This window comes from Budorcas taxicolor, chromosome 11, assembly GCF_023091745.1.
Source record: "Budorcas taxicolor isolate Tak-1 chromosome 11, Takin1.1, whole genome shotgun sequence".
Classification (NCBI taxonomy): Eukaryota; Metazoa; Chordata; class Mammalia; order Artiodactyla; family Bovidae; genus Budorcas; species Budorcas taxicolor.
Genome location: NC_068920.1, coordinates 17,464,743 through 17,492,640, shown reverse-complemented (window position 1 = coordinate 17,492,640; position 27,898 = coordinate 17,464,743). Strand labels below are relative to the sequence as shown.

Below are 27,898 nucleotides of genomic sequence, written 5' to 3'. Positions count from 1 at the left end.
CTGTGAAGACTCTAGTGCTGGCAGGTTTTCCTAAACCCAGCTTCTCGGGCTTTCTCTGAAATGTTTAGGAAAAGGGAATGCATCCTTAAGGAGACAGAGGGAGTATTTGGGGACGTGATTTCTAGGAAGACATTTCTTCTTCTAAAAATTAATACAAAGTGTGTATTTGTTTCCACATGTCTGTGTTTATTTTAATATAAGATATACTTAATATACAAATGTTCATACCCCACCTCCCCCGACAAATGGTCCAGTCAGAGCGCTCCAGGGAGAGGCCCACGGGCCAGTGTGTCCTGGCACGTCCCCCGCATCTTCTCGTGATGGGTCCTGCTCAGGCTGAGTTGTGCTTTGGCCAAATGTGTTTCCTGTTCCCCGCCTGTTCTCCTGGTCTGCCTTGTGGCTTCTGACGTGGTGGATGGAGGTGAACGTTTGCCCTGCCAGGTGCTGTCAAGGCCTGCAGTCTCTCCTGGGTCCCCTCTGGGTTTTATGATCTGTTCTGCCTCCCAGCCTGCGGGCTGTGGCAGGGGCTGCCCCGAGATGATGGAGGGCCTGGGAAGTGAGGAAGTGAAAGCAGGCAGCGGCCGGGTGGGTGAGTTTCTCACAACGGGCTGGCTATCCTCCAGCGGAGAGCAGAGAGGCCTGAAGCCGGACACTCCTCTTTCCCTTCGAGGCCAGCTTCTGCAGGGCCCACAGTCCCCAGTCACTGCTGGGTTCTCCTCTGGAGAATTCTTCCTGGTCAGTGCCCTGAGCGGCTGATACGATGGTTGCAGGTGCCCTCGTCCTTGTTTCAGCGCTTTTCTCAGCGGGCCTCTCTGAGCTCTGAAGGTGGGGTCTCCCAGTGCATCACTGCCCATCCAGAGCGTTTCCCCTCCTTCTGGGAAGTAACTGTCCTTCCTCTGACATGAAACACTGGGTGTGTGCTTCCTATGGCTGCTGTAACAAAGAGTCCCAGGGACTCAAAACAATAGGGATTACTCTCAGAAGTGAGACATCTGAATTCAAAGTGCTGACAGGGCTGCGTTCCTGCTAGAAGCTGCGTGGAGAATCCTTTTATCCAGCTTCTAAATGCTGCCTTGGTCGTATTCCTTGGTAATGACTTTCTCACATCCCTCCAACCTCTTGATTCTGTGACATGTCTCCTACCACGCATTCTGATCTCTTTCCTCCTACAGATAAGGACCCTATGATGACATCAGGCCCACCTGGATAATCCAAGCTAGTCTCCCATCTCTAGATTCTTCCCTTTGTCCTGCCTGTCAAGTCCTTTTTGCCATCCTATAAGGGAACGTTCATAGATGCTGGGGATTCAGATGTTGACCTTCAACCTATCACAACAAGAGACACAGCATCTTTGGTACTAACTCCTGGGAAAGGCTACGTGTGCTGTAGGAGACTGCTCCTGGTACACCCTGCAGACTCTCAGTGTGGCATGCACTTTGAGAGGAGCATTTGAAAGCAGGTGGCCACTCAGACTGGAGTTGACATCCTGACCTGTGACCTCTCTCAGGTGAAATAAACTGTCTCTGAGCCTCCACTTCCTCATCTGTGAAATGGAGGCAGTCACCTAACTTTGCAGGGAAAAGTAAAGATAAACACCTTTACTGTGGCCAGCAAACAGTAGGTGCTCAATAAAAGATGCCTAAATTCATCTGGAGAATTTCTAGTGAACTGCCTAGAACAGGGACCGATACTGCTCCTCAGCGTGGTTTGCACATTAAGGAGTTTCATAGGTATGTCCGTCTGTGGTTGGGAAAAACGTACTAAACATATAAATGCTGTTCCCCAGGCTCCCGAATTCTAAATCCACTTCTGCACGTTTGAAGCGGGCAGGCGATGGTGACACTCTAGGGTGACCTTCCTGCGTTCCCCTCTGCCCGCCCTTACTCACCCTAGGGTCAGCAGCTGGCACATTTAGTCCCAGAGTCAGATTTTTCTAGAATAAATGAACCCCAAGCTCGGCCTGGAATTGTCCCACCACGCCCCCTCCACCCCCCACCCCTCCACCCCCGTGCTCAGATGCCAGGGATAACGGAAGCCAGAGAGGGCCCGCCCCAGGGAAGGTCCCCGGCTTTCCCTGCTTGTGACTGTGGACTTGCTCAGCTGGGAGTGGCGCTGGCTGGTATTTACACCCAGAAGTTTCTTTTTGGGGGGAGCACAGCCTAGGGACCTCAGGATGGCTCCCCCCGTGGTGGTGGCTTCTGGGTTCTTTGTCGCTCATTCATGAGTGAAGACCGGTAGCCGGGCACTTTCCACGACTATCTTTATTTGCTCCTCGGGGTATTACTGCCTGCACTTTACTGATGAGGAAGCTAAACTCCTGGGAGGCTGACGCTCTTATCTGAGTTTGCACAGCCACTAAAGGGCAGGCCTGGCATCTACCCAATGCCTAAGCCTGTCAAGCCTGTAACACCGCTTGCAATCTGAATTTCTGGATAACTCCTGAATCTCTTCTATTACAGGGAAGGAAAAACAAAATTCCTCTATCAGAGGCCAGGCCATGATATGTGAGTTTTATCAAGTGATTTGTAGGCTCCTTATCACATGCCCCATGCCTCTTGGCAGAGGGCCGTGGCCAAGGCCACAGCTGGATGTGCCAACTGCTGGGTGAGTCCCAGTCGAATCTCTCCTGACCCTCCTTCTGGAGCTTAGGCCCCCAACTCCATCCAAAGGATATTGAAAGGCTTTTTTTTTTTCCTTTTCAAACAAAAATGTTAATTTTATCTAGTCCTCTCAAAATTTGTGATGCACTTAAAATTCAGAGAGAACAAAAGCCAACACTCTGAGAAGCTGCCCTCCCATTTCCTACCCACAGACCCCCAGTGTTACTGGTCAGGGTTCCCTTCCAGAGATATTTTACATAAATACAAGCAAATATATATAGTTATCTATGTCTTTCTATACAGATGGTATTATACCAGGCTTATTTTTCTGCATCTTGTCCTTTTTGTATAACTTTCCATATCCTGCATGAAGAGCTATCTCATTTTTATGTGAAATACAAAATTTACATAAAAATTGTGAAAAAGATCATGTTTAATGATAAACTAAGTCTTTTAAAAATAGGTTACATGTTTATCAGTTAGCCAGCTAGCAAAATACCTATATGTTATTCCTTTAAGAAACTGGCCAAGGAAATTTACGTACTATTTTGTAGAGTCCAAATTAATTGAATAAGTAATGATGCCCACAACACGAAAAGGTTGTTTTGAATCAATTTTTTTTAAAAAAATTTGAAATTCAAGCAGCACAACTTGGTGCTTATTATTAAAAAGAAATGCTTTGATAAGTGTTAGTGTCATTAGATTCCAGAGAAACAAGAGAGGGAGAAGCTGGTGTTTTAGGGGAGCCCCATTCTCCACCTGGATGGAGAGCTGTGATGCAGCTGTGTTCCCGCAGGGCTGCACAGGACTGGTCCATGGGGGCCTTTCCACAAGGATGCTGAGCCAGGGAGTATGGGCACAGAAAGCCCGTGTGGCTTCTTTTCTTGCCTGAAAAGCTCTCTGACTTCTTTGTTCCTATTGGTGGCTCAGACAGTAAGAATCTACTTGCAATGCGGGAGACCTGGATTCAATCCCTGGGTGGGGAAGATCCCCTGGAGAAGGAAAGGGCAACCCACTCCAGTATTCTGGCCTGGAGAATCCCATGGACAGAGGATCCTGGCAGGCTACAGTCTACGGGATCACAAAGAGTCAGACATGACTGAGTGACTAACATACTCACCACTTTATCTACTCACCCCCTCCCCAGTATGAAATGAGTCAATTATCTGAGAGAACCTGGGGCAAAGTGCACTGACCAAGGTACACGCAAACATTAATGGCTCATAGAAGTACTGAATCAGAGAAAACTTCTGCTGATGGAGAGGGTGATTGCAACTTCTCCGTATTATTGTGTGCAGTGCCTGGGTAACAGGTGCTTAATGTTTTAAAAACCATCAAAACATAACCACACGGCAGTACTCGGGATGAGGGGTGGTGACTGACACATTGAACCTCTGCTAGGACAGTGGGCAGTGAGATCTAGGCTGGAGGTGAGGATGGAACACAGGATGAAACTGTTTCGTGTTCTTAACAAGCACTTCTTGCCCCTAGAATCCTTTCTTCTTGCTCAGCTTGGACATGAGGCTGAAGCCTCATCCCTTACTTTGCGGATGAGGAAATGTACAGGGGCTGGGCTGGGGTCTGGGAACAGGATCCACATGAAGTCTCCACCCCCCGTCCCCCGCCTCGTACCCACAGACACTGACTACTCACCCCTCAGAGCAAGGTGTGTGTGGAAGGGGACGCTGCCTGTGAAAGCCATCGGGCAGAGCAGCAGAAGGTATTCGTTGAGAAGGGCTTTCTGGGGCTGGCACACTAGTGAGGGAGTGTGTGATAGCCCCCAAGAGTGGCTTCTGCCAGGTGAATGATGCTTCTACTGGTTCTGGGTGGCAGGGGACAGCCCCGTCTCCCCCAAGGAGTATAAGGCTCCTCTGCAGTCTGGCCGGGGCCACTGTAAGTCAGGTCTCCAGACAGTGGCCCTGGAACTGCTGATTCTCGGATGTGTGTCCAGCACAAACACAATGCAAGTTTGTTTGTCTGAGCTTAAAAATGGGAATTGGGGTGAGATGGAGGCTCCCTGGGACATCAATGTAATGACCTTTTTGGGCCTGGGAATAAAAGGAGGACAGAGGTCCATAAACACAAAGCTCTTGTTTGAAAAAATTAAAGGATAATTGCTCAAACTCACTCCCCTAAGGTAACTGATAAGAGCAGTCTTATAAACTGCTGTTTGATGGAAATGCGGCATGAAAAAATCTAAAGGAGACGTCAGCTGCATAGATGGGGCAGACATGACTAAGGGGGGAATAGTTCATGACTTTATTCTTGCATATTATTGTTTATTGTTATATTTGTTATTTATTATCATTCTGCTCTGTGAGTGCTTTAACTTCACAGAGACCATTCTTCAGGCTTTAAGCCTTTGAAGAGGATGAGTGGCTCTTGTTTTAGACCCAGTTCTTTCCCTGCCCCTCACCTATATGACTACTTAATACAATTCTTCCCTCTCTTCTCTCACCCACTCACCCCCAGCAGAAATTGACATGCTTTCAAAAGTCTCTCAACTATTCAATGAGCTAACAGGACAGTTCACAAGTTCTACTCAGAAGCCCCTTGATGACTATTTAACCTTAATACACCTAAAGGAAAGAAAAACCCTGTTATTTCCTTTTCCAGCCTGGCAGGAATGCATGATTGGAGACTTCTCTGAGCCCCATCCCGCTATCTTCCTGTCTCTAGCGCCAAGCAGGACTTAGCCACTTTCCTTGTCGCAGAGTGATCGGTCTTAACAGAAGGTCCCCACCATCACCACTTGCCAGTTTTGTTGTTGTTGTTCAGTCGATAAGTTGTGTCCGGCCCTTTGTGACCCTATGGACTGCAGCACGCCAGGCTTCCCTGTTCTTCACTATTTCCTGGTGTTTGCTCAAACTCATGTCCATTGAGTCAGTGATGCCATCCAGCCATCTTCATTCTCTGTCTCCCCCTTCTTCTTCTGCCCTCAGTCTTTCCCAGCATCAAGGTCTTTTCCAGTGAGTCAACTCTTTGCATCAGGTGGCCAAAGTATCGGAGCTTCAGCTTCAACATATGTCCTCTAATGAATATTCAGGGTTGATTTCCTTTAGGATTGACTGGTCTGATCTCCTAGCAGTCCAAGTTTTAAAGACCATTTAAAGATAGTTCTATGTGCTCCAAGGGGTGATGTCATCCACAGTTAGTTAGGACCAGAGTCCTGTGGGAGTGCATGCCTGGGTGAGTCCTCTCCTGCCAGGCCTCTCTGGAGATGCTGGCGTGGGCCTGAGATGATAATGTCAGCCTCACCGTGGGCCCACGCCTCCTCTGCTCTACCCCCACCCCCACCCGTGAAGCGGCTGCAGCTGTTGCTAAGCAACCAGTTTATCTGCGCTGTCCTGGTCAGCAGATACAGAAGCAACTCCTGCTAGAGAGTTCCAGCTGGGAGACACCCAGGCGCTGGAACGTGAACTCTGCTAATAATGCCCAGCACCTCTGACCCTCCCCTCTGTGCTGAGAGCCCCTCCTTCCTGGAGGTGTGAGTTTGCCTTTGGAGACTGGAAAAAAAAAAGGTCTAGATCATTGATGTGCTAATAAATTCAGCTTAATCTCAGAAGTTTAAAGTGATTTATACCTAAAGTTTATATCTTCACGTGTCTTCAAAACCCTTAAGAGGCAATTGATTGTATTACCCTGCATCAGAGAGTTCAGAAAATTGTGTGTATTCTCTAAGATCAAGAAGGTGCCATGCACGACTCTGCTCGCCCCAGCTGGTGGGACCAGCTTGAAGTATCCGTAGCCCCCATTTCACTCATGTTTCGCTGGACCTCTGGATCTTTAAGGGCTTCTTCAGGTCAGGTCCAGATTCTTCAGAGTCAAAGTTTTATGAGGATCAGGTGCTAAAAAGTAGCTACAGGAAGCCACTTCTATGCCAAGGAGAAACCAAAGTATTAATAAGATGGCTTCCGCCTTTAAAGAACTCTTTTTTTTTCCTTTTTCAAACTTTAAACTTCTTATTTTGTATTGGGGTCTAGGCGATTAATAATGCAGTGGTAGTTTCAGGTGAACAGTAGAGGGACTCAGCCATACATACGCATGTATCCATTCTCCCCCAAAACCCCCACTCCCATCCAGGCTGCCACATAATACTGACCAGAGTTCCATGTGCTATCCAGTAGGTCCTTACTGGTTTTCCATTTTGGATATAGCAGAGAACTTCTAATCATGAGTTGAGGAGGGGCTCTACAGAATGCTCTAGAACAAAAGTTCCCCAACATTCTCCATTCATGGTGCCCTTAATGTCTCAGTAATTTTTTCATGGTGCTCCCAGATCTGGCAATTCCATTTAGTAAGTCCAAATAATAAGACAGATTTGTCCCAGATGCTTGAAAAAATAGTACCTAAATTGAAGGAATAAAAATATTTGCACTTCATTCTTAAATGATCAGAATCAGTTACACTGGGATACGAATGCATCAGGTACCACACAGCTTCTCAAACCACAGAATCAGCTAGAACACTACACTCTCGTTTCCCATCCTGCCTTGAGTTTTGCCTGATATTTCTGATGGATTGTTCAGCTTTTATCACTGCGACTGCTGAAAGCCAAGCTTCACAGAGATGGGATGCCATCGAAAGGCAGATAGTGTAATTCAGGATTGAAACTGTGAACCTTCTGAGGAGTAGCTCCCGCAGCGTCCAACAGATGTCAAGTACCGTTATTATGTTTTCCTCAAAAATTAAAAATACACTGCCGTTCCCCAGCAAGTTTGGTCTGGGACCACTGGATACCTTGGGTGAAACTAGTCGTGGAAACTACAAGAACAGGCAGAGCCTGGGCACCTCCTCCCATTGCTTCCTCAGGAAAGCCTTCAATAAGTGTTCATGGGTTAAATGAATAATTACATGACAATCCATGCCGACAACTGGATTCCTTTGCAGTCACATTTTACTGCCTGTGAAGTTGGCTTTAGAATTATAATGTACTTTTTTCCTTTTTTTTCAGTTTATGAATTTTTCATGTGTTTATTTTAATTGAAGGATCATTGCTTTCCAATATTGTGCTGGTTTCTGCCATGCATCAACATGAATCAGCCATACATATACATATGTCCCCTGCCTCTTGAAACCCCCTCCTGCTTCCCACCCCATCCCACCCTCTAGGTTGTCAGAGAGCCCAGTTTGAGTTCCCCGAGTCATGCAGCCAGTTCCCGCTACTCTCTCCATTTGTCCCATCCTCCCCTCCCCACCCCGACCCACTTGCCCCAGGCCCACAAGTCTGCTTTCCTTGTCTGCATCTCCTGCTGCCCTGAGAACAGGTTCATCAGTACCATCTTTCTAAATTCCATGTGTATGTGCTAATATACGATACTTGTTGTTCACCTTCTGACTTAGTTCACTCTGTATGTTAGGCTCTAGGTTCATCCACCTCATTAGCACTGACTCAACTGCGTTCCTTTTTATGGCTGAGTAATATTCCATTGTATGTATGTACCACAGCTTCTTTATCCATTCATCTGTCGATGGACATCTAAGTTGCTTCCCTGTCCTAGCTATTGTAAAGAGTGCTGCAATGAACACTGGGGTGCACGTGTCTTTTTCTATTATACAGGGTGTATGCCCCGTAAGTAATGGGATTGTTGGGTCATATGGTAGTTTTATTCCTAGTTTTTAAGGAATCTGCATACTGTCTTCCACAGTGGCTATATCAATTTACATTCCCACCAACAGCACAAGAGGGTTCCCTTTTCTCTGCATCCTCTCCCAGCATTTATTGTTTGTAGATTTTTTGGTGATGGCCATTCTGAGAGGTGTGAGGTGATATCTCATGCACTGTACTTTTTCAAGATGAGTCACAGGCACGTGGAGGGAACCAGAATATGGTTTGAATCCTGGCTTTGCCACTTACTGGGGTGTGAATTTGGGCATCGATTCTTGAGGGTTTGGCTTTGTGGTTTGTGACACGGTGATGACAGCGACTCTCCAGGGTGTTGGGAGGAATTGACGAGCGCGGCTGCACCTCACCAGGTGCTTTGTACCTCGGAATCCTTTCAATCAGTGTAGTTGTTTCTATAATCCTTCTTCCTGGAATGGACAAGCAGACTTCAGTGTGATCAAGCGTGACAAGCTTTTCTCAGGAGAGGTGTGTGAGAGTTGACTTGGAGGAGGGAAGGGAACAACCCACAGCTGTCTGCTCTCTAGGGGTCTTAATGACACCCTGCCCCACTGTGGAACAGAGCGAACCAAGCCTGGGTCTCTGTCCCTGTTCTCTGTCTGCATCTGGCACATCTTTAGGGCTTCTGCTGTGTCTTAGCATCTGGGCTTCCCCCCGCAGTCCGGTGCAAGTCTGCTGAGTGGCCAGGTGTTTAGGAGCCCCAGGCCAGCCTTATTCCAGCGCTGTGCCCTGCAGAGCCCTCTCTGGGGGTCAGTAAGAATCCCTTCCACTCAGGAGCATCCTCAGGATGTATGGAGAGCCTTCAGAGCCTTTATCAACCGTCTGCCTGTATCCCTGCCTCCTTCAGAGTCTCCCAGTGTTACGTGGAAGAGAGTATTAAGACTTGACTCAGCCCACTCTTTCTTCTGTAAAATGGGCTTCCCTGGTGGCTCAGAGGTTAAAGCATCTGCCTGCAAGGCAGGAGACCCGGGTTCGATCCCTGGGTCGGGAAGATCCCCTGGAGAAGGAAATGGCAACCCACTCCAGTATTCTTGCCTGGAGAATCCCATGGACGGAGGAGCCTGGTAGGTTATGGTCCATGGGGTTGCAAAGAGTCGGACACGACTGAGCAACTTCACTTTCACTTTCCGCCTGACATCACCAGGCAGCCCACGAAACTTCTAGCTTCTCAGGCTTCCAACTAGCATTGCTCAGGCAGACACAGACCCAGATGCACCCAGTTTTCTGGGAGTTGTTGCCAACTAGGTTTTTGCCTTTAAAAGAGTCTGCATTGTTTACAAGTTGTTGCCAAAACAAAACAACAAGACCTCCAAAGCTCTAAGACTCACCCTAGCCAGCACCTGGGCCTTTCAGCCATGGTTGGCTAAACCTGCTGAAACCTTCATGGGCTCAGTTGCAGGGGGTTGTTGACTGGTCCAGAGATGAGAAATTGAACACTGTCTCTTTCGGAGAAAAGGCTGGGGCAGGGAGGATGTGGCTGGCATCTGGGTTGCTCCAGGGTGGCCTGGATCTCTGGGCCCAATTAAGAGTGTTGTAAACTTCCCCCTGCTTCCCTCACCCTCTCCAAGTCTTGCCCATTTCTAAGTTTCTGAGCTCTGCGGACAAGACCCTCATCCTAGTGATGATGGGAGCACAGATGTGTGCAAACATCAGCGGCAACCAAGGGTGAGGGGCGGTTCTCGGGAAAGGAGGGTTCTGATCTGCAGCCTAGATCACTGGCTGAGCTTCAGTTATTTACAGGAGCAACTGCTAAGGTGCTCAGCTGAATGTCTCACACTGGCTTTGCCTTTCCGTTTCCCTGTCCTTGCCTCCCTGGGTCTCACACAGAGCCAGTAATGCCGGGGATGTGCCCAATGTCAAGTGAATCAGCACCCCAGCCGGTGCCTGTCGGCTCTGCCCTTTGTTTTCATTCATGAGAGCGCCCAGCATCCAGCCCTGGGATTCCAGGCAGAGAACAATGCTGCAGATTTGGTTTTTCAGGGGACACTTTACTGCATCTCAGCAGTACCTTCATTCTTGAATTAGATTTATTTCTTTCTGCAGACTTTCCTAAGTACTGTTCATTTCATGTTCTCATCAGTCCTCTCAAACTGGAAGGGCCAGATGCTTGTTGTTCGGTCACCAAGTCGTGTCTGACTCTTTATGACCCCATGGACTGCAGCACGCCAGCCCTCCCCGTCCCTCACCATCTCCTGAAGTTTGCCCAAGTTCATGACCATTGCATTGGTGGCGCCGTCCAACCATCTCATCATCTGTCACCCTCTTCTCCTGCCTTCAACGGGGCCAGATATCAGCCCCATTTCAAGATGGTTTGCACATGGCATCAGGGGCAAAGCCAGACTTAGGACCCATTTTGACTTCAAGTCTTGGCACCTTACCCGCCCCCTTGGCTGCCCTGTACTTATCTCCTTGCCCACCCCATGTCTTTTGAATTTTTGTTGCTCTCAGAGCTGACATGGGCAGCTTTTATCTGGATGCGTTATTAAATTCAGCTGACATTTATGAGCACTTTTCATCTGTCAGGATAGTACCTATATGTCGTTTCACCCTCAAGGCAGCCTTGTGAAGAAGGCGTTATTATTCCAATTTCATAATAAGGGAACCGAGCTCCCTCAGTGTCAGATGGCTTGGGTCACACTGTTCCAAATGCCAGAATCTGAACTTCAGTCTGCATCCCCCGACCTCCATTCCATTTCCTCGCTCCAATAAATCACATGGGATCTTGGGCTGCTTTATTTATAGACTCTCAGTGCCTCCTCTGCACTGAAATCAATCTCAGAAAGAAGTCCAGAAAGCTTGTAAACCTGTTGTACTAGGGAAGCATGTTAACTGCCAACCACAGAAACTGCCTGGCTGATTTTATCAGAATGGAATTTTTCTAAAGGACATTAATGCATCACAGAAATGTTCAGGAGCTCGAGGAAACAGCCTTGGAAAACAAGAAGAACAAAGACAGACTATGGCAGCTGGAATCAGGCCAGATGAGACAGAGGAACCCCCGAATGTGGAGGGACCTGGTTGCTTGCATTGATGCTGGTCCTGGGCTGCAGGGGCCATCCTTGGTGTCACTGTCACTGCTTTGGAAGTTGAGGTTGCTACCTCTCCTGCTGGCCTGGACTCTCCACACTTCAGCTTCTTTGGGTACCAGTCCCAGGTAGTATCCCTGGCTGGCCAAACCCAAGTGTGCTTGTGCTTTAGCTGCAAAGGCTGCTGGGAAACAACCCCCGGCTTGGCTTCCATAATGGGAAGATGCTCTGCTTCCTGCCGAGATGCCCAAAGCGGGAAATTCCCACGTGGAGCAGGCTGATGCGGGTGCATGACAGCCCCTGAATGTCACAAATCTGTACCACTCCGCCCTAAACGCACACAAACACCCTAGTTCATTCTAGGTTGCTGCTCTGTGTCTAATCCTCACCACCCTCCCCACCCCTTGTCACAGACTTGGTCTAAGACCTGGAGAGTGCTTTGGGAAGTGGTTTGTTAATGATTATGCTGACCTGCTAGTACTCAGCCCTGGCTCTGGATTGCCTTCTGGCTGTGGGAGGGGTTTCTTTGTCTGGTCCCATCAGCAGAAGCAGGAGCTCTTGAATTAAAGATGGTCCCACAGCTGACTTATTCCCTCTGCTTTTGGCCAAGGGGTGAGATCCATTGTTTCAGGGTATTGGGCTGCTTTCCTTTCCTGGGAAGCTTTCTGGCTATGTTTATTGTTTATTTCTGGAGGTGTTTATTTCTCCAAGGATCTGTGTTCCTGGACTTCACGGCAGGGCGGGAGTGTAGCCCCACGGTGGTTTGGCTGCTGCCTCTGTGTTCCTCAGGGCTGAAGTGTGTGGCAAGGCCCATTGCTGCCCAGTACCCTTCTGCCAAGATGTCAGGTGCCTGCGTGCAGAAGGCTGGGGCCCTTGAGGGCTTCCTTTGTTCAGTGTGGGAACCCAGTCACCGCGTGGCCTGTTCCCTCCTCCTCTCTCCTGATTTCCTTCAGTTGCTCTGCGAGTTCACTGCTGTCGACTAAAAAAAAAAAATGTCCCACTCGAGAGTTGTGAGTTAAGCTTTATTTGGGGCAAAATGAGGACTGCAGCCCGGGAGGCAGCATCTCAGATGGCTCTGACAGACTGCTCCAAAGCGGCAGTGGGGGAAGGTCAATATATAAGGTTTTGGAGAAGGGGAAGAGTTCAATACCATGAAGCACTCATTTTACAAAAGGGTTTCTGTTAGTCATGAGGATCTGATGTCACCATGAAGGGATTTAGCGCTTCTCTAGATGTGAGGAGATGCAAGGATTGAGATCATACATCCAACTATCTAAAGACCTGTCCTATCAGATTCCCTCTAGCACAGAGTGCCTCACTCCACCCTGAACTCCCTCAGGACTTGTTGAAGGTCAACAGCTTTAGCAGCTGTTCAATCTCCGCAGAGGCAGATGGCAAATGCCTTTGTTGTTCAGTCATTGGCAATGCTCTTGGTAAGTGCCAGTTTGTAGCTGACACTGCCCAGGTGTGTCTACCTGTCCAGGACGACAGTGGCTGTGGTCCTCCCAGGCGGAGCCGCCAGCCCTCCCCCTCCAAGCAGTCACTGGCTTCTGCCATCCCCCCATTGCCTTCCCTGATGGCTTCTCAGCTCTGTGCTGGGCTGTAGCTGGGCCCAGAGGGCTTGGGCTTCTTTTCTCAACCCACCTGGTGCTCTGAGGTTCAGTCCTTTAAAGCTGCTCCCACCCTCCCATCGGTAGCAATTCCCGACATGGAAAATAAAAGACAGAGAGCCTTGGGATCACAGAACTGAATTTGCAGGCAGACCTGCCACCTGTCTATGGTCTTGGGCGATCCCTCTTAGCCTCTGTCCTCTATTCTGGACAAATGGGGATAATGATGCCCGTGTGATGCTTAACTGAGCTGACGGGAAGCCTGAGCACCTGGTGGGTTCATAACTGTTTCAGCTCTCCTTCCCTTCCTTGTGCTTTTTCCAGCCCCACAGAGGCCACGTCTGCCACCTTCCTGGCACTGTTCCTGTTACCGCTGTCTACAGGGAGCCCTGAATTGAGGACACAATCTCCGTGGTAATGAGGAGACTAATAATAGATTGTAAAAAGCCTAGAGTAGCTCACCGAGTCCTATTTGATGGAGTAAAAACTACTGCAAGAGCATAAAAGCAGAGGGAGGTCTGGAAGGAATGTTGGCACGTGTCTGAAGCCCTTTGCTTGGAAAATACTTGAGAATCTTTCTCTACTTGGGTCTTTCTTGGGCTTGCAGGCAAATTAAGGAACTGGGATGGAGTCATTTGAGTATGACATTCGCCCTGATCCGGGTGGACCTAATCTCATCACAGGAGTCCTTTAAGGACGGAGTTCCCTCTCGCTGGTGGCTGAAGGGGAAGCCAGAGAGATTCCAAGCATGGGAAGAATTTGCTTCCACGTGATACTGTTACTGGCCTGACAATGGTGCCTCTAGAGGCTTCAAGGAAAGCAGCAGTGACCTCAGGCTTGCAGCCCCAAGGAACTGAATTTGGCAGACAGTCTGAGCTGGGAAGCCTGTTCTTTCCAGGAGCAGCCTTGTGAAACCCTAAGCAGAGGCCCAGCTGCGCCCGCCTGGACTTCTGATCTAGAAAACTGAAAGACAGCAAATAGGAGCTGCATTCAGCTGCCACCTGTGTGGTCGTTTTTTGGGCAGCAGTAGAAGGCTAATATAGCCCAGCTATAGGGATTGGTAGGGATTGTGGTCTATTGCACGTGAACAACCACTGTTCAGCTCCAACTGCTTATTGGTGTGCAGGAGACTCTGGGGGAAGAAATCCAGTGTTTCTGGATCTTTTTATCTTTAAAACAGTGTGAAGTATACTGTTTTTTTAAAGTGAAAAAACATCTGCTGGGTGAATATACCTCTGATCCCTTCACTAAAGCATAACTCCTCTTAGATGGAAAGCGTTCACTACTTTTTTTTCTTTGAGAAGTTGCCTAGTTTAAAGTCTTGTCTTCCATTCATATTACATATACAGTGAGGACAGTATTTCTCTGAAGAGTGTTGACTTGCTGTCGACAATTAGGGATGGAGGTTTTGTCGGGGACTCGGGGGAGGTGGCTTTGGGAGCTAACAGGCATGTCCCACGGTTTCAGGTGTGTGGAGAGAACTCCCACTATAATTAGGAAGGGGAAGTACAGATTCCTTTATTTCTCTGCAGCTATCCTGATTACCATTCTTTAGGGAGGGAGGTAGGAATTAGAATGATAGTGAATCTGGTCATCTCACCCAACCTGATCACTTATATTTTCTTTTAAGTACCTTGGTCTCTTTACATGAATCGGGTGGCCCAGTAGTTCAGCCCTCTGCCCTTTGCCCGCCACTAACTGCAGAATGGGACTGCTTCTATGGTGAAAGTGAGGCTTAGGTAACTGGCTGTGTTCCCTGGATCCAGATGGTGCCTCTGACTCCTGGCTTGTCCACATGTGTGGTGGTGGTGGTGGTACAGGCCACCCCCCAGGATAATAACCACTGACGTGCGGTACGTGTCATTTGGCTCTTTGGGACCAGCACAGCAGGACCTACGGTCCTGGCTGTTTCCCTTTGTCCCCAAGTCCTGACCATTGCAGCCACTGCATCCAGCCCCAGACCTCTGTCCCCCCAGGGACCCTCTTACCACCTCCCTGCCTCCCTCACATGGGTGTCTGCATGTGCCACCTCTAGGCAGGGAGGTTGGGAAACTTGCCTCTAGCCTAGAAGGTCTCAGGCTCCCGCCTACCTACCTGCTGTTTCTAAACCTCTCCTCTTGGTCCCCTTGGGCTAGAAGTGGTGAGCTTTTCTTTTCTCCTCTGGGGATGTCCAGGCTGGAAGGGGCTAGAAGGAGCTGGCTAGAAACTTCCTGAGGTTATCTCCTCAACCTGTATTAGCCAGAGTGTTGGTGTACACGTGCGTGCTCAGTCCCTTGATCATGTCTGACTCTTGGTGACCCCGTGGACTGTAGCCCACCAGGCTCCTCTGTTAATGGGATTTTCCAGGCAAGAATACTGGAGTGCGTTGCCATTTCCTTCTCCAAGGGATCTTCCCAACCTAGGGACTGAACCCCCATCTCCAGAGTCTCCTGCATTCGCAGGTGGATTTTTTACCACTGCACCACCTGGGAAGAGATGTGTGCAACTGACCAATGAAAGTGAAAGTCGCTCAGTCATGTGCGACCCTTTGCGACCCCATGGACTATACAGTCCATGGAATTCTCCAGGCCAGAATACTGGAGTGGATAGCTGTTCCCTTCTCCAGGGGATCTTCCCAACCCAGGGACTGAACCCACATCTCCCACACTGCAGGCGGATTCTTTACCGTCTGAGCCACCAGGGAAGCCCAAGAATACTGGAGTGGGTAGCCTAGTCCCTTCTCCAGTGGATCTTCCCGACCCAGGAGTCAAACAGGGGTCTTCTGCATTGCAGGCAGATTCTTCACCAGCTGAGCTACCAGGAACTAATAAGGAAACCCCAAATTAGAAGTGTGTCAGGAGCGCTCTCCCTGTTGTGGGTATTATAGGAGCTATAATTAGAATATACCATTGTATGTGAAACCATCTGAGAAAATCTAACCCCTGACAGGGGTTCCTGTGCAAGAGGAAGACTGACGACAAGCCAGAGTAGTGGGGGAAAAGTCCAGAAGAGGTTGGTGGAGTGTGGGCTGGGCTGCAAGGGCAGGTTATATACAGAACAGCACTTAAACATCTAATTCAGTTCAGTATCAAGTCCCATCCTTATTAACCCCCACTGACCTCCTTTGCTTGGCTTCCCCCAACTCTTTCAGAGCCCACTGACAGCATCCTTGACAAAAGGAGCTGAAGACGCACCACCCTGACCCCTTTCCCTCTCAGGTGTGAAATTAGAAGTTGTTGTGGGAGACTTTGCATCGTCATCCGGCTGGGCATTGGGCGCCCTCGGCAGCCCTACCACTGTTTCCCAGTTTCTGGTGCTTACCGCGGCCAGTTGCACTACCTCCTGGGAGCTCCCTTTGTGGTGCCCTGGGCATTGCCCCTCTGTGACAGGCACGTGGGGCCAGCTGGCCAGGATGGGAACACATGTCCGGGATCAGATCCTAGCTGTCCTTACCACTGAGTTGCGGTGCCGCAGGCAAGTAGCTTCCCCTTGCAGAAGCTCGGTTTCTGCGTCCGTGAGGTGGGGACAGTGTTCGTTTCTGCCTCATGGGGTTGTGTCCATGAAAAAAAAAGGAAGGGTGTGTAAAATACACAGCCTCTGCTGGCACAGAGCCAGTGTTCTGTGAAAGGTGGTGGCTGCTATTTTAAATTCTGTCGGGAGTATTGAGAACGCGTCAGATTAGGGCTGTGAGTCGGGAAGTTGTTTGTCAGGAACTGTCATGGGGATTGAAGATGAAAGATTTAACCTCTCCAAGGGGGTTCTGCTCCCAATTTATACAGAGGAAGGCCTAGAGGGCAGAGTGGGGTTTAGATAGGTCATTTCTGCTGATGTGCATTCTCAGCGAAAAGAAAACGTGTGTGTGTGTGTGTGTGTGTGTGTGTGTGGTGTGTCTGTGTGTCTGTGTGTCTGTGTGTGTTGGGGAAGGAGATATGGCCGTAGGATGGAAATAAGGAAGGAAGGGGACTGAGCTGGATTAAGTGGAGTGTCACAGTCAGAGGGTGAACCTGACCAAAGGCCCCGTGTCTCTGGGTACAGGAAGGTAGGATTTCAAGTAGCCCTGTCTGTTCAAATACCTAGTTCTGTTGAAACCAGAGATTTATCTTGGTCTTTAAAAACTTTTTTGTCACTCTAAACGTTAGCTCTGCTTGATTTCCTTTGAATTAGAGACCCTTTTAAGACTCCATTGACCCTCTTATTCAGAAAATTTAATCTCAGGATACACACAATTTTTTGTAAGTAGTCCAATTTTTGTGGTTTCTCAGACCCAGGTTAAACATACTTTAACAGTGCAAATCTTGTTTAATTCAAATTGCATCTCAAAAGAATTTTTTTTTTAAAAACTGTTATTTTAGACCATTTTCTAAATGAGACCTGAAGCTGCTGAACAAACAGGTGAACTCTTACATATGCTTCAGAACCCTGCCCAAATGTCACCTCTCCAGCAGAGCTTTGTGTCATATCCAAGTCAGTTGGGCAGCCCCTCCTTCTGCTGTCACTGTCCATCCCTCTATTAGACCCTATAATCTATTAGATCCCATAATCACTCATTTCCTGGTTGGTTTCTTCTACTAAACTGTGAGCTCCTTTTCATCTTTTTTACTCTTTTTCTGTGTGTGCCTAACACAGAAATATTGAAGGAATGGAACATAAAGGAAGAGAATGAGTTCCCCACTGGAAATGCAGGGAAAGCCCTCTCTTATCTTGTGTGAAGGGGAGAGAGAATTAGGAAGCCGTATCCTATGGGACTTCTCGTGGGGGTTCTGCCAGCCTGTAGGACCAGCATCCACTCTGGCTTTCAGAAGATTAGGGGCTGTCAACAGAAGTGGAATCACCAGGAAGAACTGGTGGGAAAGGAGCACTGGCCTCAAAGATCAGATAAGATAAGGGAGTGTGTGATTGGAAATGTGCTGGGAGAGAGGGATGTTTTGAAGTTCCAGGCTGATTGTGCTAAAGAAGGGCTCCAAGTGGCCGGATGGCAGCGATTCTCTGGGCATCCTGGGATAACCTACCCGATCCAGGGCAAGAGAGCACAGCTGCTCTGTGGATAGAAGAAAGCATGTGTCTTTCCCCAGAAGTGTCAATGGGGAACCCCTTACCCTACTCCTGGGGGCAGTTTCTCTGGGATGGAGTATCAGCTCCCATAAAAACTCTGGTCTCTGGAAAGAGAGACAGGTGAGTTCTCAGCCATAGTGTGGAGACCCTGGGCTTGGAAGGCGTGATGGCGCAGCTGCCCGAATTCTACTTTAGGGTCCTTTGGTTGGAAACTCCTTCCCTGTGGCACTGAGTCTTCCCAGGGTGTGGATGTTTCGGATCGGTTACACAGCACACCTGGGGGCTTCCCAGGTGGCGCTAGTGGTAAAGAATCCACCTTTGGATTCCATGCAAGGCAGGGGACTCAGGAGACTTGGGTTCGGTCCCTGATTCTGGAAGACCCCTTGGAGGAGGGCACGGCAACCCACTCCAGTATTCTTGTCTGGAGAATCCATGGATAGGGGAGACTGGCTGGTTATAGTCCATAGGGTTGCAAAGAGTCGGCATGACTGAAGCGACTTAGCACACACGCACACACTCAGAAGAAAAACTCTGTCTCCCCACGAAGGACTTCAGGATGGCAGTAAAATGCCCTCAGTGATTTCATGTAAAAGCTCCTAACAAAGAGCAGGCGTACTGCCTTGCACATGGTACCTTCACCTTCCAGAAATTTACCATCATCTCATTTTCTCCTCAGCTTTAGCTCCGTGACTTGGGTGAGAAGGCATTAATCTTACCACCTTAAGCACTGGGAGCTCTTGCTTTATTTGTTGACAAGGGGACCTTGAACTTGATAAAGTAAGTTGGTTCCAATCCGAAGGCTTCCAAAAGACCCAACTTAAGTTCTTTGTCGTCATGCAAAGGGGCAGATGGTCTTCGTGGAGGTGGGTTAGGAAGACTTCCCCACAATGGGCCAGTGCTGCGTATCTTCCGCCACCCACCAGAGTCACGTTGTACCCCCTGACAAATACAGCAAGGTTCTTAGCTGCTTTTGGTGTCGCCACAGGGCCCTGTGTGGAGCGGGCTGAGCATGGGGCCCTGGTGTTGCTGAAGGGAACAGCAGGGTGACCTCCGACTGCCACAGTCACGAGTGTCAAGAAAGCTCCCGCTGTTCCTCTACATCACTTTGAGCACAAATGTTCAGTCGTGTCCGACTCTCTGTGACCTCATGGACTGCAGCACACCGGGCTTCCCTGTCCTTCACATCTCCTGGAGCTTGCTCAAACTCATGTCCATCGAGTCAGTGATGCCATCCAACCATCTCATCCTCTCCCATCCCCTTCTCTTCCCTTTAATCTTTGCCAGCATCAGGGCCTTTTCCAATGAGTTGGCTCTTCTCATCAGATGGCCAAAGTATTGGAGCTTCAGCTTCAGCATCAGTCTTTCCAGTGAGTATTCAGGGTTGAAACTCTCCCGCTGCTCAGCAAATGTCTGGGCTTTGGCCAAGTACACAGTGGTTTTCCCTGGGCACTCGGGATTGCCCCCAGTCCATTTCACGCCGCCTGTTGATTCGGAGTGGAATCGGGTCCATGTGTCTCAAGTCCCTTTGTTTGATTCTCTGATGCATGATTTTTTTTTTTTAATGTTTGTTTTTGTTGTGGTAAAGCTCAATATAAAACATTTTAACCATATTTAACTGTACAGTTCAGTGGTGCTAAGTACATTAACATTATTGCCCAACTCTCCTCATTATTCTCTCTCAAGTTTTCCACTTTCCTAAACCGAAACTCTGTCTCCAGTAAACACTGAGTCTTCGTTCCCTCTCCCCACCCCCGGGCCTCTGTCTGCTGCGTGATGTTTTCTAAGATTGTTTGAGGCCCTAAAGTTTTGGATGTTTTGCTTTAGAAGGACACATCTCGCCACCAGACAATAGGAACCCCAAACCTAAAGGAAGTGTGTGTGTGGTGCTCTGAGAGACATGTGGATGCAGGGCTGTGGGGTTTACAAAGCGGAGCCCAGGCGGGTGATCTTCCCCTGTTAGGAGTCAGCCACGGCTGCCTTGGTGGCGGGCAGCCTTTGAGGGCAGGCAGCCCTGTGCCTCTTCCTGACCTCCTCAGTTCCTGTCTCCCTGGGAGAATCTACTTACTTTCACAGCAAAGGAAGGTCAGAGCCTCGGGCTTAGGGAGGTGCCTCTACTTATTATTTCCTTTCTAACACAAAATGGGGAAGGCTTTTCTCTCAAGAGCCCACCCCAGCACTTTCCCTGGGAGTGGCAAGAAAGGAGAGGTGCTAAGTCATGAAAATCAGGAAGGCACCAGGGACCTACCGTATTTCCGGAGAACCAGACCCAAAGCCCAGGCTGACAAAGGTGACTTGGAGGGCAGGGACCTGTCTGCTTTCTTTGGGAAAAACCCCTACACACAGTCAGTGGCATCTGACACACCAGACTGTGGGCCCTGCCACCCCTTTGCATAGATAACAAGGCTCCCTTCACATGGCACATGATTCTGGGGGTGAGAGGAACGCTCTGCGCCACATGGATGCACACGCAGTACACACACACACACACGTGCGTACACACACGTGTACACACACGTGTGCGCGCGCACACACACAGTATCTGATGACTGCAAGTCCATGGTTAGAGTGGTATTCCTTCAGCCTATGTCCTCGATTCTTGTTAAACTGCTAAGGACATTGGAGTTTCAGGTTCTGGGCATTTTGGAAGGGCAGACTTTGATGGGGAAGGAAAGAAGGCCAAGAAAACCTAAGGACTTTGAGGGCAGGGTCCAAGAAGTAGGGTTGAGGAAAGATTGTGTAAAAGAGAGACAATAAACTGTGCTTTATAGATATGTGAGGGGTCTGCTAGCTCTGAGTTAGGGGTTCCCTTGAAGTTGGAAGCAATATCTTATTTTTTTAACAATACATTAATCCAGAAAAGAGGGGATATATGTATACGTATAGCTGATGCACTTTGTACAATAGAAACTAACAATACTGTAAAGCAACTATAGTCCAATAAAAAGAACCCAGTACGTTATAAGGGTTTCCGTAGGGCTTCCTGGGTAGCTTAGCTGGTGAAGAATCCGCCTGCAATGCAGCTTCAATCCCTGGGTCAGGAAGATTCCCTGGAGAAGGGACTAGGCTACCCACTCCAGTATTCTTGGGCTTCCCTGGTGGCTCAGATGGTAAAGAATCCACCTGCAATGCAGGAGATCTGGGTTCAGTCCCTGGGTCGGAAAGATCCCCTGGAGGAGAGTGTGGTAACCCACTCCAATGTTCTTGCCTGGAGAATCCCATGGGCAAAAGAGCCTGGTGGGCTACAGTCCATGGGGTCGCAAAGAGTTAGAGACGACTAAGCGACTAAGCACAGCACAGGAGTTATCTTATAACTTACGGTGGAGATACCTATCCTGCAGAACCCTAGGGGGCCATCCATGAGCTAGGGATATGGGTACAGTTTTGTGAATTGATCTTATTGAGAGAGTACATAGCCATCACCGGAATCATGAAGTCTTGGGAAAATGGATGGGAAGACCTGGCAGTGGAGCCTGAGCCTCAGCAGCATCACAGGTTCAGGGTTGGTGGGGCTTCTCCCAGCTCCCTGGGTACAACGAGGGCAGGTCTGAGAGCTCTGGGACCTTGGCTTTGAAGGGCCCTTCTGCCATCACATGAAGTCTTTATGACTCCTTTGGCCCTAAAAATACCCCAGTGTTTCTCTGACCATAAAAATACAAACTTAGAAAATGGTAGTGAAGAAAATAAAGGTCAGTCTTGATTGTATTAATTAATTAACCACTGTAAACATTTTGATGTATTCTTTTTTTTTCTTGTCCTTTTGAGAGTTGAGATCATAGTATGTCTATGAATAGAGCCCTTTCGCTTAACATGACCTCATAATCATTTTGCTTGTCACTAAAAAGTCTTTATGAGCATCGCTTTCAGTGGTTGCACAATCTTCCATTATGCAGCTGTATTACAGCCTACTTACACATTCTTCTATTGTTGGGCACTTGCATGGTTGTTAGCTTTTCACTTTAATAAATAATACAGTGAGAGGCATCTTTGGGCAAGAAGCTGTGATCGCATTTTAGAAGATTTCTTTACAACAGATTCCTAGAAGTCTCTTCTGATATTTGAAGATACAGTATTGTGTGTCAAGACGTTGCCAAGACCCATCTGTAAAGTGTGGACATTGAGAAGAACAGTAGGCAGAGACATGGGGCCAGACAGCAACACTCACTGGTTTCCGGCACACACATGCATGCCGCTAAAGTGCTGTGGGCATCGTGGAGACCTAAGAAATTAGAATGCCCAACCTTGTTCCTTGAGGAAGCTGCTGTCTCTTGTGGGACCACAATGTACTTAAACAGTGCAAAGGAAGAGATGCCTATATCTCAGAATCTTGGGAGACCCATGCATGCATTTTTCTGGAAAGGGAGTCAATAGCTTTCATCAGTATCTTTTCATCTACAAAGCTTCAAAGAATTACCCATGAGGTGATTGCTTTGGGTATGTGGAGGAGAGTGGATTATTTTTCTCAATTTGTGTTTTCTTTTACTATTTTATCTTATAGTTCTTATAGTAGAAAAATCAGGTAAACTTCTTTTTTCATGTGTCATTAATATGACCGGTAGCTGAGAAGATGGCCATCAGGGATCCTGGTTTTGCAGACCATGAGGTAGGGTATAGGAGTGGCCACAGCCTGTACCCAGCAGGTGTGCGGCAGATTTGGGCAACATTGTGTCACCTGTACCTGTGGTGGCCTACTAATCTGTTTACATAGAAATCTGCTCCCGCCAGCAGGAGTCCAATGCCGATAGGATCATATCATCAGAACACGATGTCACACAAGTGCACAGGACTTTTGGTAACACAACCCAGTGTTTCCTTATCCCCCTGCTGGAGCCTCAGTCTTCACCTGGTTGCTCAGAGTTCAAGAAGCTTCTTGCTGCTCATTCACAGTCATCAGGAAAGCCAGCCCAACTCTGCTAATGTAGAGGAGGCCAAGAGATGGGGTTGGTGTGTGGGCTCCATGCCTTTCACTTGGGGCCAGAATTTGATGTACACTTGGAAACCGACAGCCACCGATTGTATTTATTTTCTCCAATCTGTGCTGGGCACTTCCATTGCTCCACTTGCTCTTCCAGTGGGAAAATGAGAGCCCCACGTGCCTATAGCCTTGCCCAGGCATTTCCACCGGACACACACGCACAGTCATAGGTCTTCCACAGGACCCTCTTAGCTCAGATGGAGGGCAGTGTTCATGGATTTTGTCAAGTCAGATTCCCGTGGTCAAGACAACCGGGATGGGTGTGGGTCTCATTGCGCCATCTCCCTTGTGGCCTGTCCCTTGTCTGTGGCTGGCGTGCTCCATAGTGGGGGTCTAGGTGCAGAACATGACTGCACAGCAGAGACCTCATAGGAGGCAAGGTGCCTTGTTTCAGAAGCTCCCCAATCTGGCTTGCTAACAAATCTGTATAATTTTTTAAATTATTACTTTATTTTTTTTAAGTCCCAGATGACTGTTTCTCTAGGTTCAGCTGAATTTTTCTTCCCTGACCTTTGACTTTCTCCTGGAGTAAATTCTCTTCTCCCTTCACTCTCCTAGCCTTTGATCCTTTGTCTTCTCTTGATCCAGAACAGCTTAGTTTCCTAAAGGGCATCATCTCCCTGGAACTCACGTACCCAGTATAGTCATGGTGAATGCGTGCTAAGTCACTATAAGCATAATTCTTACTTAGTCTCAACTCCATTGCCAGAGGCGCCAACACCCCCAGTCTCCCTGCAACCAGACAAGATGAGGGCTGAGTCACCACCACCCATGTCTCAGATAGAAGGAATATCCGCTCTTCCCATAAGGAACTGGAAAACATTAAACAAACACATCTGTGACTGCTGCCAGCCCTAACCCATATGCAAAATAAACAAGAAAACACACAAAACATAATCCTTTGTTGGTGGTTGTAGGAGAGACAGGTAAAAACTTAGACTTTTGAAGTATGCTATTAAGAAATTTTTCCTCATACTTTATCAGACTCACATTGGCCATGATTTCATCTTTATTCCAGTTCTGTCCAGATAAAAATACTATTCGCTACACATATTTTTAATAAAAATTATATTTTACAAATAAAAATATATAAAACATTTCACATATAACTTTTGACAAAATATATTTTATATGTAAAACCCATATTGTGTACTTTAATAGAACATTTTATATTTAAATATTTTAATTTTACAAATAAAACTATTTATGAAATGTTACAGATTAATATAAATAAAATATTAAGTGAAACACCTGATATTGGCAAATATTTAAAAATATTTGTAAAGTATAGGCTAGTTAAATGTATAAAAATAAATCTTAATATTTAAATCACTGTGATAGTTTAATACTAAAGTAATTTGACTTTAATATTTAAAGTAATGCTGAAATATATAGAATGTTATTTTTGTATAAATAAAAGGTATAAGAAGATGTTTTAAAATTGTAATAAGAGTAGTTAGTCATACAGGGAGGTCAACCCCAGTGCTCTCTGTCAACCTAGGGGGGTGGGATGGGGTGGGAGGTGGGAGGGAGGTTCAAGAAGGAGGGGGCATATATATACCTATGGCTGATTCATGTTGATGTTTGGCAGAAACCAACACAACTGTTGTAAAGCAATTCTCCGCCAATTAAAAATAATAAAAATTTAAAAGATAAATAAAACTTTTAAAAAGGATAATAGTAGCTCAGCTGGTAAAGAATCTGCCTGCAATGCAGGCGACCCCAGTTGGATTCCTGGGTGGGGAAGATCCCCTAGAGAAGGGATAGGCTACCCACTTCAGTGTTCTTGGGCTTCCCTGGTGGCCCAGACGGTAAAGAATCCGCCTGCAATGCGGGAGACCTGGGCCCGATCCCTGGGTCAGGAAGATTCCCCTGGAGGAGAGCATGGCAACCCACTCCAGTATATTTGCCTGGAGAATGCCATGGACTGAGGAGCCTGGCGGGCTACAGTCCATGGGGTCGCAAAGAGTCAGACACGACTGAGCGACTAAGTGCGCGCGCGTACACACACACAGACACACACATACCCAGGCAAGAGTACTGGAGTGGGTTGCCATTGCCTTCTCCAGACACACAATAGCAACTACCAAAAAAGAGTAGTCCCATTCGCTTCCTGGTTCATGAACGGGGACCAGGGGGCCACAGCGCCCCTGTCTGCCGCTCGGCGCCAGCGTCCTGATGTGCTGTTTGTGCTCTGCCCACAGGCATCGGCAAGAACGTCATCTGCGACCGCGCGGCCACACCGCTAGACGCCTTCCGCATGATGTCGGCCGCCCACTACTACCCGAAGCTCATGAGCGTCATGGGCAACGTGCTGCGCTTCCTGCCGGCCTTCGTGCGCATGAAGCAGCTCATCGAGGAGGGCTACGTGGGCGAGCTGCTGGTGTGCGAGGTGCAGGTGCACGGCGGCAGCCTGCTGGGCAAGAAGTACAACTGGAGCTGCGACGATCTGATGGGCGGCGGCGGGCTGCACTCGGTGGGCACCTACATCATCGACCTGCTGACCTTCCTCACCGGCCAGAAGGCCGTCAAGGCCCACGGGCTGCTCAAGACCTTCGTGAAGCAGACCGACCACATCAAGGGCATCCGTCAGATCACCAGCGACGACTTCTGCACCTTCCAGATGGTGCTGGAGGGCGGGGTGTGCTGTGCCGTCACCCTCAACTTCAACGTGCCCGGCGAGTTCAAGCAGGACGTGACCGTGGTGGGCTCGGCTGGGCGCCTCCTGGCCGTGGGCACGGACCTGTACGGCCAGCGCAACAGCGCCCCGGAGCAGGAGCTGCTGGTGCAGGACGCCACGCCGGTCAGCAACTCCCTGCTGCCTGAGAAGGCCTTCAGCGACATCCCCTCGCCCTACCTGCGCGGCACCATCAGGATGATGCAGGCCGTGCGCCAGGCCTTCCAGGACCAGGACGATCGGCGCACGTGGGACGGCCGGCCACTCACCATGGCTGCCACCTTCGACGACTGCCTGTACGCCCTGTGTGTGGTGGACACCATCAAGCGGTCCAGCCAGACGGGCGAGTGGCAGAACGTTGCCGTGATGACCGAGGAGCCCGAGCTGAGCCCCGCCTACCTGATCAGCGAGGCCATGCGCCGCAGCAGGATGTCCCTGTACTGCTAGCCCGGACTGGGGGGACCCGGACTGGGGACCCGGCGTGACCCAGGCCTCCAGCCAGAGGATGGGGGTGGGGGACACTGGGGGGCGGGGTGGGGGGAAGGCAGAGGTGACCTCGAGGAGTCTGGGGGCCGGGAAGCGGAAAGGGGGAGTGTGTGGGAATGGGGTCTGGGACGCCGAGCCCCTACCCGGATGAGGGGCCCCAATCAAGAATGAGTTGGGAGGCTGCTTCTCCCTGCCCTTCAACTGTGAGCAGCCAGGAGGGATGGCTGGCCTCTGCGCTACATCCATCGCGCCACCAGCTCCCCCCCACCCCTAACCCCGTCTTGGCCTCCTTTGCAAGACAAATGCCCCTTTGCAGTCAGGGCTCCTGAATCCAACAGGCGAGCTCAGCGGGCAGGAGAAGGTGCATCGTTAGGTGGCCACGCCAGCCCCTTGGGGAGAGGCAGGATCAGTGGCTAAAGAGAAAGTTCAGATTCCAGGAAGCCACTTACAGGGTCTGCGGGGAGATAAAGTACTTGTAGCAAAGTATACAGCTTTCTTGAAGGTTGGGCCCCCCGAAGCTGAAGGGAGGAGGTGTCTTCCTAATTGACTTATTGCCCTTTTCCTGGCCTGAGGTCAGGTCAAGGAGTGCCAAGAAGGGCCAGCCGAGAATCGTGCCCCCTGGAGACAAAAGGTGAGGGCAAGGGCCCCGAAATAGACAAGGCAGAGAAGAAAATTTCCCTTTGGATGTGTCAGGATTAAAAGCCCACAAGGAGTCACCTTGTAACTATTTCCAGTGCAGTATAGACATGGTCCTTTCAGAGGACCGAGGAGACAGCCGGATGGACCCAGAACCACAAGCTCCTGGGCTGTTGTCCAGGCCCCGGGGCAGCTGTGAGCCCCAGGCTTGCAGGGACAAGTCCCTAGCAGAAGGGAAAGTGAGCCACCCCGTGCCCATCTCTCCTGGCAAGCTGGGGAAGGGCTCCTAGGAGAGTCCCCCACTTTGTGGATTTTAAAAGGGACACCTTCAGGTTCACACAGATATAATCGTCTTCCCTTTGGGGGAGAAAAATGTCAAGGCTCTTTTCCTTAGTTTGGACCTTTGTTCTCATGCATCAAAAAAGTGAAAACTTTTGACTAGGTATTAAAACAAAAGGACAGCAAGGAACATTATCTTCAGTATTTCTAAATGGGGTTTTAGAACCCTCTGAGGTGTATAGTTTGCTTAGGCTTGAGAAAGCTAATATAGGAAAAAACATCTTCTCCCTCCCCTGGCCTCCTATCCCTCTAATCTTAACGCCCTCTGCTTATTGAGCTTTTACTGGAGATGGCAAACTGCAGGCTTGGAGCAGGCAGTGCCAGAGGGAACGGCCAGAGACAGACAGACAGACAGACACACACGTTTATAAATGCTCTCTACCAGCTTGTCACTAAAATCCCTCTTGGGAATTCAGACCTGGTCTTGAAAGAAAGCTGAAGTCAAATACATTTTGAAAATGAGGCCTTATCCTATTGTTTCCTTTTCTTAGTTCTTCACCACACATGGGATGTTTGTTGAGGTTGGCTGTTGAGAGGATAACTTGTAAGTCTACGGAGTCTGTTCACAGTCACAGAAACCCAGCTGTTGTCTTTGGCACACAAGTAACATTTGGAGTCTTTTCAGATGGCCCGCAGTGGAACTGGAAGGGAATTTAAGGGGCTGAGAGTGCACCCCAGGCTCTGAGCAGGCAAAGTCTCAAAACGAACTAGCTGTCCGATCAGTTGCTCCTCCATCCTCGTACGCTACGCATCCCAGGCTGACCCTGGGTGCGGCGGTGCCATGTCCAAACACCCCTGGAATGTTGGTATTTTCTAGCACAGAGGAGTAGGAATCATCTTCCTAGAAAGAATTTCCCTGCTTCCCGGGCCTTCCTGCCATGTGGGAAGGTTAGTTGGC

At 49.0% G+C, this 27,898-nt stretch overlaps 1 protein-coding gene across 3 annotated transcripts in view; it reads left to right on the top strand.

The window, feature by feature from the left end:
- GFOD1 (glucose-fructose oxidoreductase domain containing 1) overlaps positions 1-26,032 on the top strand; it is a 95,301-nt gene extending 69,269 nt beyond the window's left edge. For 2 of the 3 annotated variants that reach the window (XM_052648919.1, XM_052648921.1), the window contains exon 2: positions 25,067-26,032. In XM_052648919.1, the coding sequence (XP_052504879.1) occupies positions 25,067-25,986 (920 nt within the window). In that variant the 3' untranslated portion in view covers positions 25,987-26,032. The remainder of the gene's footprint in view (positions 1-25,066) is intronic. The other variant, XM_052648920.1, reaches the window with a different exon arrangement.
- The last annotated feature ends 1,866 nt before the right edge of the window (positions 26,033-27,898 follow it).